At 48.2% G+C, this 10,971-nt stretch overlaps 3 protein-coding genes across 3 annotated transcripts in view; 2 read left to right on the top strand and 1 right to left on the bottom strand.

Moving 5' to 3' along the window:
• The first annotated feature begins 158 nt into the window (after positions 1–158).
• On the top strand, positions 159–4,755 carry LOC307074960 (GDP-Man:Man(3)GlcNAc(2)-PP-Dol alpha-1,2-mannosyltransferase-like). The gene is made up of 5 exons (XM_079735405.1): positions 159–237; positions 522–743; positions 1,477–1,848; positions 2,616–3,211; positions 3,545–4,755. Exons 1-5 carry the CDS (start codon positions 191–193, stop codon positions 3,826–3,828), a joined length of 1,521 nt encoding a protein of 506 aa, XP_079591531.1. The 5' UTR covers positions 159–190; the 3' UTR covers positions 3,829–4,755.
• A 680-nt stretch (positions 4,756–5,435) lies between these two features.
• On the top strand, positions 5,436–8,865 carry spp2 (secreted phosphoprotein 2; the record flags this gene model as incomplete). Its single annotated transcript, XM_079735411.1, has 6 exons — positions 5,436–5,487; positions 6,242–6,363; positions 6,935–7,057; positions 8,058–8,171; positions 8,588–8,636; positions 8,768–8,865. The coding sequence occupies 6 exons, from the start codon at positions 5,436–5,438 to the stop codon at positions 8,863–8,865; spliced, it is 558 nt and encodes a 185-aa protein (XP_079591537.1).
• Positions 8,866–10,904: 2,039 nt separating this feature from the next.
• raph1b (Ras association (RalGDS/AF-6) and pleckstrin homology domains 1b) overlaps positions 10,905–10,971 on the bottom strand; it is a gene marked incomplete at its 5' end in the record, with an annotated part of 14,876 nt that continues 14,809 nt past the window's right edge. The window contains 1 exon segment of the mRNA XM_079734284.1: positions 10,905–10,971. This exon segment is cut by the window's right edge and continues 1,384 nt beyond it.

Raw genomic sequence — 10,971 nt, 5'->3', positions numbered from 1 at the left:
TCTAACTGTAAGAGAGAAAAACGATTAATCAAAGAGATTAATGTGAATAAATGTGGCAGATGCACTGGTTCACCACTAGGGAGAGCCACTTGCAAACTAAACATTTAAGAACCACCAGGGAAGAAAAAAGGTCAAAGTTCATCTGGTTGTGTTGTCATTCTTCAGCTGCCAGTTCCTCCATGGTCGCAAGATGTCTGGCCACGATCAGCTGGCGCTGTGCCTGTGTGAATTCACCAGGTGAGGACCCCACTACGCTACACCAAACCCTGCGTTAGGCTCCTATAACATGTTAGTTACACCACGGAGGCCTGCCGTTCCGATTGATAGACACTAATACACTCAGGGTGGCGTATTGACTGGGGTGGCTCGTCTTGGTCTCCCAAGTTGTAAGGTTCCGGGTTCGATCTCCCGATGTACGCGGACTGCCAATGATGAACATGCATCCTGGAGCCCCTTCCTATCGGCTGTAGTGTAAGGTCGCCTCGGCTCAGAGCCTCTGCTAATTGCCCTAATCCTTGCAGGTTGTTGTGGAAACTGCTCCTGCCCCTGGTGCTGTTGACGGTGGTTCTGGTCGCCGTCCTGGTGCTGCTGGTCGCGGGTCTGCGCCTGTGGTTCCAGTCGAACCGCGCGGCGAGGCGGGCCAGGGACGGTCGGCCCACGGTGGCCTTCTTCCACCCTTACTGCCACGCCGGCGGCGGCGGGGAGCGAGTGCTGTGGTGCGCCATCAGGGCGCTACAGAACCGGTGGGATATGGGTCATATTTTCACGTGGAGCTACGTTCGCAATCAATGTCTTTAATGCGTCGTCATTTGCTTTGCTTTCAAGCTTTCATATGTGATACGTCCAGTGTTCTCGTTGAAAACGATGTTGCAGTAATGACGTGATCTTCTATTAGACAGGATATGCTAGAAGTTTGGTGGCTAGGAGTAATGACCTGTCTCTGTATTCACTGTCCAACCCCTACCTGCTCCTTAATGACCTGTCTCTGTACTGTCTAACCCCTACCTGCTCCTTAATGACCTGTCTCTGTACTGTCTAACCCCTACCTGCTCCTTAATGACCTGTCTCTGTGTTCACCGTCTAACCCCTACCTGCTCCTTAATGACCTGTCTCTGCACTGTCTAACCCCTACCTGCTCCTTAATGACCCGTCTCTGTACTGTCTAACCCCTACCTGCTCCTTAATGACCCGTCTCTGTACTGTCTAACCCCTACCTGCTACTTAATGACCTGTCTCTGTATTCACTGTCTAACCCCTACCTGCTCCTTAATGACCCGTCTCTGTACTGTCTAACCCCTACCTGCTCCTCAATGACCTGTCTCTGCACTGTCCAACCCCTACCTGCTCCTTAACGACCTGTCTCTGTATTCACTTAACGTCTCCGTAACCCGACGTATCTCAAAAAGCCGCCATGACACCACCAGCCGCAGCAGCTCCATCCTCTAAAACCAACCCCCCCCCGACTCTGCCCCCCAGGTACCCCGAGGTGAACGTGGTGGTGTACACGGGCGACCTGGAGGTCAGCGGCGCCCAGATCCTCGACGGCGCCAGGCGGCGCTTCAACGTGGCCCTGCCCGGCCCGGTGGAGTTCGTGTTCCTGGCCCACCGCGTCCTGGTGGAGCCCAGTCTGTTCCCCCACTTCACCCTGCTGGGGCAGAGCGTGGGCTCGGCCTTCCTCGGCTGGGACGCCCTCACGCAGTGCGTGCCGGACCTCTACGTTGACTCCATGGGCTACGCCTTCACCCTGCCCCTCTTCCGTTACCTGGGCGGCTGCAGCGTGGCCAGCTACGTCCACTACCCCACCATCAGCACGGACATGCTCTCGGTGGTCAGCGAGAGGAACCCCAGGTGCGGAGGAGAAGGAGGCGTGTTGTTGTTTGTTTTCAGTTTGAGGGGCTTTTGTTTACGGTGAAGGAAATGGACGTGCGCGGGCAACGCTCGCAGATTCGAAAACTGTTGCGAATGTCCACTTTTTTGCTGGATACGAATGTCCGCCATGCGCTGGGATCCTGTGGGTTTATAGGCAAAACATCCCATTCTGTCTCCTCATCGGATATATCTCCTCATCCTATATCGAAGGCGTCTTAGAATGCGCCTGAAGGCATGTGTTGCTAGCGAACCCCGCCGCTGCTAATGCCATGGTTTTTTCCAATCGTGCTGGCACACACAATCGACAAATTGTGTGTAGAAATGTGCCTGTTAGGGCTGGGCGATATATCGATATTTAAAATGTATCAATATTTTTTTCAAACGCGATATGGAACGAGACCATATCGTCAACATCGATATCATTTAATTTGCGTTGAAATTAAAGCACATTTGTTCCAAATAACAGCAGTTTCGAACCGCACCTGCTGCCTGCTATTTCGTAACCCCCCCCCCCCTCGACAAATATCGATATTTATCTTATATCGATATTCTGCTTGAAGATATCGAGATATGACTTTTGGTCCATATCGCCCAGCCCTAGTGCCTGTATGTGAATATAAAGAAGTGCTGCGGAGGGTTTGGGATATTGTGTACCTGTGAGATCAGTTATGTAAAAAGAAATGAACAAGAAGTCAACTGCCTCCCTTCTCTCACCCACCCCCACCCCTCTGTCTTTCTCCCTCCAGGTTCAACAACGCCGACTACATCTCCAACAACCTGTTCCTGAGCGCCGCCAAGCTGGTCTACTACTGCCTGTTCGCCGTGCTGTACGGCGCCGCCGGCTCCTGCAGCCACGTGGTCATGGTCAACTCCTCCTGGACGCTGGACCACGTCCTGGCGCTGTGGCGCGCCCGCGACCGCACCTGCGTGGTCCACCCGCCGTGCCCCGTCGAGCACTTCACGGACATCCCCATCTTGGACCAGGAGGAGGAGGAGGGCGGCGGCGGCGGCGGCGGCGGCCGGAAGAGGTGCTACTCCGTGGTGTCGGTCGCGCAGTTCCGTCCGGAGAAGGACCACCGGCTGCAGATCCGGGCGTTCAAGAAGCTGGTGGACCGGCGGGCGGCGCTGCAGGGGGAGGAGAGCCTCCGCCTGGTGCTCATCGGCGGCTGCCGCGACCAGGAGGACCGCGACCGGGTGCTGATGCTGCGGGGGCTGGGCCAGGAGCTGGGCCTCGGGGACAGGGTGGAGTTCAAGCTCAACGTGCCCTTCGACGAGCTGAAGAGGGAGCTGGCCGCCGCCACCATCGGCCTGCACACCATGTGGAACGAGCACTTTGGGATAGGTGAGGCGTTGTTGTTTTGGGGGGAGGGAGAGGACGAGGGGGAGGAAGGAGACGGGGGGGGATTTGGGAAGGGTCCTTTTCTCGTTTTAACACTTGCAGCTCTCCTTGCTTCTGCATCTGTTCCCTCCCTCTCTACTCCTCCCCGCTCCCCCTCTTCTTCCTCCACTCACTCTCCCCTCCCTCTACTCCTCCCTTCCAACTCCTCCCTCGCCCTCTACTCCTTCCTCCCCCCCTACTCCTTCCTCCCTCTCCCTCTCTCCCTCCCCCTCTCCCTTCCTCCCCCCCTCTCCCTCCCCTACCTCCCCCCTCCCCCTCCTCTCCCCCCCCCTCCAGGCGTGGTGGAGTGCATGGCGGCGGGCACGGTGGTGCTGGCCCACAAGTCGGGCGGCCCCCGGCGGGACATCGTGGTGCCCTTCGAGGGCGGGGCCACGGGCTTCCTGGCGGAGGACGAGGACGGCTACGCCGACGCCATGGACCGCATCCTGCGGCTGCCGGCCGGCGTGCGCACGGAGATCCGGCGGCGGGCGCGCCAGTCGGCCGCGCGCTTCTCCGACCGCGAGTTCGAGAACTGCTTCCTGGCGGCCATGGAGCCCCTGATGAACACGCTGGAGAGATGATGGTCAACGTACGTGTGTGTGTGTGTGTGTGTGTGTGTGTGTGTGTGTGTGTGTGTGTGTGTGTGTGTGTGTGTGTGTGTGTGTGGGAAGGGTGTTCTTTCTGCCGGTCTGCACGGTTGAAGACCCCCTATGGGCGCCCACTCGACACTGTAGCTGGTCTGGGAGCAGCTCAGGGACAGATGACCGGGTCAGGATTGTAGTCTTTATTCTAAGCCAGGCTGAATCCCGTAGCTTTACTTTTATCTGTTTTTCGATGGCCTTCGCCACCTCCCGACATGTTTTAATCCACGTGCCCTCTGAACGAAGAGCAGCGCAGTTTTGTTTACTGATCAGGAGAGGATTTGGTGTGGAAAACAAAAGTCTGAGGTGCATATGTTAAAGCAACTGCCGCTACAACCGCCCCACTGAGCTCTCAATCGCAGATTCCATCTTCTGACCTTGACCGGGGGGGAACCTTTATCTAACTGTCGCACCAGTTTAATAAAGGTTAGAGATCCGTATTGAAATAACATGTTTCGTTTGAGGTTATATTTCAGTAATGCTGTACTTGATATCGAGTGATCGTTCCGCTCTATGAATGTATTCACATTCTTGCTCATTTAGCCATAATCACATCCAGTTAAAAAGCAGAATAAAAACGCTTTTGCTCTTGATGTAAAACTGTAAATGCGATGCTTGTCGGGAACATATCTTGACCACCATCTTGATGAATGGGGCAGAGTAATCGTTTTATATAAAATGGCCGCTTTAAATCCAAGTATTGCAGTTCAAAGACCAGAGTTCATGTTCTACTTGTTAGAATGTGAATATTTTTATATATTGAGTTATTGCAAATAAAGTTATTTGCAAATAAGAAATTATTATTTTCTTTATTTGTTCTAGATTTTTAAAAAATATTGCCTCATTGTATTTCCTTCCAGCAAAAAATAAACTGATTTACATATGTAATATTATGCATTCAACTTTTGTGTGTATTTAAACAGATTTGATGTGTTTTCTTTGAAATAAGTGAAAGCCAAATAAGAAGTTGATTTAGTATAATTGAGGTTAGGTTTTTAGGTTATACATTAGGTTAAAAATAGGGTCCTAGAACTGGGGATCATAGAACTGTGGTTGACGCAGCCTCCAGAATTGCAGAAGCATTACTGTACTACTCGATCTCAGCAATGAAAATCAAGGTATTTTGTCAGTGCCCCATATGTCCTCTAGAGGGCGATGCCTCATATTGTTGGTGAGTTGAGTAGAGGTCAATTTCAGGTGTGAAAATCATATACTTTCTTAAAAGTGAGGTCTTGCTTTGTTTTATTCAATTGAATTCCCACATTTATTTTTGATATTAGGAACATTGTACAGCTTTTTCAGCAAAAAGCATTTGAGGCCTACAATCGGCCATATTATAAATACGCTCTATTCTAGGTAGAGTGGCCCTGAGAATCGATTTTGTCAAAGCAGTACCCCCCCCCCAACCAAAGGTTAGAGGAGAGAGAACGTGACAGGGAGGAGCAAATGAAACCCGAGTTTTGGGTGAGTCCAAAGGAATATATATAAGCAGCCCCATACAGGGGAGGTATTAAACCCTGTTGGCGCAGTCTGCTGTTGTAACCAAGATGAATTTGTACATCGTGCTCCTAGTCTTGCTGCAGTCCCTGGGATGCTTCTGTAAGTGGCTTGCATGCACAAACACACAAACACACACACACACACACACACACACAAGGAAATACATACAAGTTGTTGGCTAAATTGCTGTCGTTGGTACAGGTTATGTGTTTGCACTCAGTGTTGCTGGGGTAATTGTCTACCTAACTTAGGGAAATTTGTAGAAACCAATCAGAGTTAGATCAATTTGTAAAAGAATCCCACGTGTCCCCTTCCGGCTTGCCAATGCCACTCCCTATAGTCATTTGACTAGCAGACAGGCTTCAACCAAGGTTTTGCGTCTGCCTGTGTGCAGGAAGGTAGGTAGACAGACAGGTAGGCCAGCCAATCATACCATACGGACCGAATTAAATTATTACACAGGCTCTTTACAGGTCTGTGACGGCAACAGATTTTTAATGTTTTTTTGTCTGACCATTTGGATTTATTGATTGCTGTCTGGATGTCAAGAGAATTTCGAAAGTTGCGACAAAAAAAAAGTTTCCCGATGAACACGCAAGCCTTAATGTGACAAAAGTGTGTCTTGATAAACACGCATACCCCAGCTTTAATGTTACCCCAGATTTCATCAGCAATGATTATTGCCGTCCTTTTAAAGTTTAAATGGTGAAAATCCAAAACTAACACAAAGGAAACTACAACAACGAATGCTGAAAATCAAATTAAACACGCATTTAAAGTAGTCTGTATACAATGTATATCGCTTTAGGTGCGCCCTATGCGTCACTTTGGACCTCTCTGCTGCCCCCTACAGGTTTCCCGGGATCCAACGTGGCACCCATGGCGGAGAAGGCTCTGGAAGCCTCCATGGCGGAGTTCAACACACGGCACGCGGTCGCTCACCTTCACCGGGCGACCAAGGCCTCTGTTAAGAGGGTGAGGACGGACAAGGACGCGCCGACGACATCCGGAACGTTCCCTCTCAGCCGTTCTCTTGATATTCCGAAACGTCAAATGAGATCGGAGTGTTTATTTTTTAGGCCAAATCTTTTTTCACTTTTCCATTTATTTTTTAAATGATGCATTAGACCAAAACGTTATGTTATATATGAATCGATCATTGTGCATCAGAAGTGCTGTAACTGAAATAATGCAGCACAGCCTATTCATCCATCTATTCTATAAAGTTCCTACATTTATATCACCACACAGGCCTGTACATATCACACCTAATCAAAGTGAATAAATCGTTCATATCCAGATCATTTTTTTTATTCTACTTGACATTTCCCTGGAAGAATTCAAAATTAGATATATTATAAAAAAAACAAAAAACAAAATCTCTTCCCCCACAACTGCACTTTAGTTGTGTGATTCTGTCTCGTACCGTCTCTGTGTAATATTGTATCGGTTTATAGGTCTGGGTTTCTACAGGCCGTGAGTCCAAAGCCAAACACCACGAAACTGACACTAAAGATCCCCTCTCTATCTCCTCTTTACCCCCCAGGTCGTCCCCGTGGGTCTCGACACCTTCGACCTGCTGATGAAGTTTGAAACTAAGGAGACTCAGTGTCCCAAGAACTCGGGAGAGGACGCCAGGACCTGCGCCTTCGCGACCGGCCTGTTCTCGGTGAGCAGGCTGTTTGCCTTCTGTCCCCTCCTTGCCCCACTGATCTATCATGAACGGAACAGTTCGGTCTTCTATATTATCTGGCAAAGTGCGGAGCGAGTTATCCACCCTCTGACATCGTGACAACGAATTATTCGAAAGAAGTATTAGGTGAGCAAAGAGAGCGAGAGAGCGAGAGTTTAGAACAACAATAAAAACAAAATATAATTGGATTACCAATGCATTTTTTTTATATCCACTTTTAGAAATCTTGTTGATGCCCCCAACCCACCCCGATTAAATAATTATTTTTGAGGGAATATGCCATCAAATATCTTTGGACGACATGTAGGAATTGAGCTTTAGATACAGTTTGATATTTATGTCACCAAGATTAGATTTATGCCAGAGTGGAAAATTTGTCATGCTTGTCAAAAATCGCATTTTGGCCAAGTTGATTTGCTGTCTGTCATTCCAGAAAGTGCAGCTTTAATCAAAGGTCTCCAGGTTCATACCCGAGCCTTGTGGGGGCATGTCGCGTGCAGTCTGGGTTGGGTAACGTGTTGACAGACTCCTGCCTGCCGTTTACACTGGCACGGATCCCTGGTCCAGCGGGGGCATACAGTTTGTGTACAGACCTTCGTCAGAGGACATGCGATGGACCATGGACAGCGTATATCCTTAGTCGCTTAGTAATTGAACAGTTAGAAAAAAAGGAAAAAAAAAATTGACTGTTAAATCCAAAGTTAAAGTCACATTTCTGCTGCAGCTATGTACTCCATTCAAAACAATATCTGAACTAGAAAGCCTCTCAAGGATTAAATTCGCGCATCAAGAAGTCAATTCATCGTTAACTGCAGTTCCAACCTCCACTAGAGGCCGCTAATGGAGATGACGCAGGTTTAAAAGACTCGGAACCAAGCGTACATCAGCGGTTCACATCGTAGCCCTCACACCAATCAGGCTAAATACCGTTTCTACTACGTTTATCATACTCGCTCTCTCTCCTCTTCCTCTTCAGCCGAAGTCTGAGTGCTCCAGCCGCGTGCGCGTCTCCGCCACCCGCACCCAGGTGGTCACAATGAACTGCGCTCGGGACCACAGCAGCAGCTCCAGCTCCGAGTCCAGCGAGGAGGTGAGAAAAGAGAGCGACAGAGCGAGTTTAGAACAAATATATATATATATATATATATATATATATATATATATATATATATATATATATATATATAATTGGGTTACCAATTCTTAAAAAAAAAAAAAGTTATCCACTTTTATAAAAAAAAAAAAATACATACAATTTGAGGGAATATGTACCGAAAATCTCTTATGTCATGTAAAGGTCATAGGCTGGTATTTTGGTATTGCCTAAAGTTCCACTGTGTTCTGCATTCAGCTTTCTAGGACAGAATACGGCCATTTACTAAGATTGGATAGATTCGTTTTTATAGAGCTGTTGTTGAAACTTCCTGCCTCACATTATGTTTGCAACTAATTGTAAATCCTTTAGTCCAATAACAAACCGTGACGCGTTGACTTGTCCTTCCCTAGGCGTTCTCTAGGGGGCGCCAACAGTACACCATCCCAGGGTTGAGCCAAGGTAAGCCCATTCATCCACGAGTCGGTATTAAGTTTGGCGAGCCTTCCTGAATCCCCGTGTTTGTTCCGGTAACAACGAACCCGTGAACCTTTACAGTTTGACGGGACCCACCCACCCTGCCTCTCCTCCAGCAACACACGCACCGTCTCCTCCTCCTCGGCCCAGCCACCAGGGAGAGGTCGATCCTAGAGGAGACAGCTTCAACAACAACAACCACTTTCTAGAATAGCAGTCAAACTATCTGGACCTGGGATGAGCATCGGATTTCGGTTTTTGCGTCACCATTAAACCGTTACCTAATAATAAAAATTTTAAATATATTTGAATGGTGTTTTTCTTCTTCACTAGTAGGATATATGTTTTTGGTGGATACCTACATGGCCCTTGAATCATTATCTGTTAAAACAAAGTTGATATTTGTAATGGCATCATACATAATGTGACTTTACCCACAAACGGCAAAACTGGAGCTATTGCCCAGCATTATTCAGGCCAACCAACTTTGACTGAAATATGAAATAACCGGTCTGGATTCAAATGCGTAGGAGCGTTTGAACAACAAGGGTTCAACTTAAAGGGGTGATATCATGACACAAGGTGTGATCAGCCATTACAAACAGTTTGAAAATCTGCCCTTCCCTGTGCATTAGTGACGTCACAACGGGCTGTGTCCTTGTGTGCTGGATAGATCAGTCTACCAGCCTACCCAGTGGACTGTAGCAAATGTTGCTCCCGCCATGGCATATATCTAGGAGGACACTCCCACCTGTGATGTCACTAAAACAAAGGAAAAGGCAGATCTTCCAACGGCTTGTAATGGCTTATAACACCCACACCTGGTTGCATAATATCACATCTTTAAAGTGTCAGTCAAACCCTACAAAGGCCTAAGTAGTGGTAATATATCTACACAAAGAAAGAGAAAATACACAAAGCACGACTCGGGAGACGCTTCAAGGTCTTGTTGGAACATTTATATTTGTGATTTCTGCAGTTTATATGCAAGAGGACACGTTTTTAGCAATCTTTGCAATCTCCCCACACTTATCCGCTTTAACTAGGGCCCTCTAATCCCGCCTCAGCACATCAATAACTTACATACTGTACTGTCGCCAACACACCTGTACATGACAATGATATTCAAGTTATATGAAAAAGATATACAAGCCGCCGGAGGGAGCAAAGTATGCACGGGGGGAAGAATCGCGACGACAGGGTAGCATGTAGAGCGAGGACTAGCACAGTTGTCCATCAGATTCCAACACCCCCCATTAAATATCCTCCCTCAAACCAAGCAGATTATAACCGTATGCATGTATTTCATCCTAAACGATGGCGTCGAAGTGGCCGCCACACGAAGCGGGCGTCTTTTCGAAGCTCGGTTTCCAAAACTCTCCACGGTCGTTTCAGTCAACGCCTGAATCGGCGTCGATATAACAGCATTCACCTAAACGTTTTAATGTCGTCTGAAATGTGCGGGAACAAGGCATCGGTCGGAAGGGAACACACATCGATAGAGCCCAGAAAACCCCCCGCGCTGTGACATTTAGTCAAATCGCGTGTTTTAAAGACTCTGTGGCACCATGGAAATATAGGATATGAAGAGATTCAACTGATAAACGTCTTCAAGGTCGGCACGCACTCTAAATCAACAGCTCCAAACCCTTCGAGCTGTTGTTATTTCTATTAACATCTGAATTCTTCATCTTCTATCGGACTCCTGTCCCGGGAGAACGTGACTTCTGTGTCTGTGTGTGTGTGTGTGTGTGTGTGTTTGTATGTGCGTGAGTGTTGTATGATGTGTAGCATGTACAGTCTACTTCCGGTCATTGGCCAATAGGAAGAGAGCAGCAGCTGGAACTGTACAGTACAAACCCCCCCAACGCATGTAAGCCTCGACATCGACCAACCCACACGCACACACACAAACACACACACCTAACACAACTACCCCCCCTCTCACACACACGACTCAAACAGCCCCTCCCGCCCTACCCAGCCACATTTAAAAGTCCATAGTAAGCTACACTTCATGTTTGCATTAAATAAAGTAAAACAAAGCATTTGTCGTCTTTTCAGAGTTTCTTCTTCGTATTGTTCCTCCTTCTTCTTCCCGGTTTCCAGAGTCCAGACTCTGCTGAGACGGTGGAAGAAACTTGTTTTGTTTTTTGTCGCGTCGAAATGGCAGTTTCTCCACAAATATAAGGCTTCCTTCCGATTTTGCATTGCCATGTGGTAGAGAGACAGTCAATGTACAAAAGTCCACCTCTCAGTACATTCTTTAACACCCAAACAACCCCCCCGCCCTCTCTCTCTCTCCATCCTTCCATTGTTG

Source organism: Pollachius pollachius, assembly GCF_949987615.1.
Source record: "Pollachius pollachius genome assembly, chromosome: 4".
In the NCBI taxonomy this organism is placed as follows: Eukaryota; Metazoa; Chordata; class Actinopteri; order Gadiformes; family Gadidae; genus Pollachius; species Pollachius pollachius.
The sequence above is the reverse complement of the archived record's forward strand: the minus strand, read 5'-3'. Positions and strand labels throughout refer to the sequence as shown.

Bases quoted from the DNA above. Each gene is read 5' to 3' on its own strand.
- LOC307074960 (XM_079735405.1), top strand. From the start codon at position 191: ATGTCTGGCCACGATCAGCTGGCGCTGTGCCTGTGTGAATTCACCAG. The intron at 744-1,476 runs GTGGGATATGGG...TCTGCCCCCCAG, and splicing joins ATCAGGGCGCTACAGAACCG to GTACCCCGAGGTGAACGTGG. The intron at 3,212-3,544 runs GTGAGGCGTTGT...CCCCCCCTCCAG, and splicing joins GAACGAGCACTTTGGGATAG to GCGTGGTGGAGTGCATGGCG.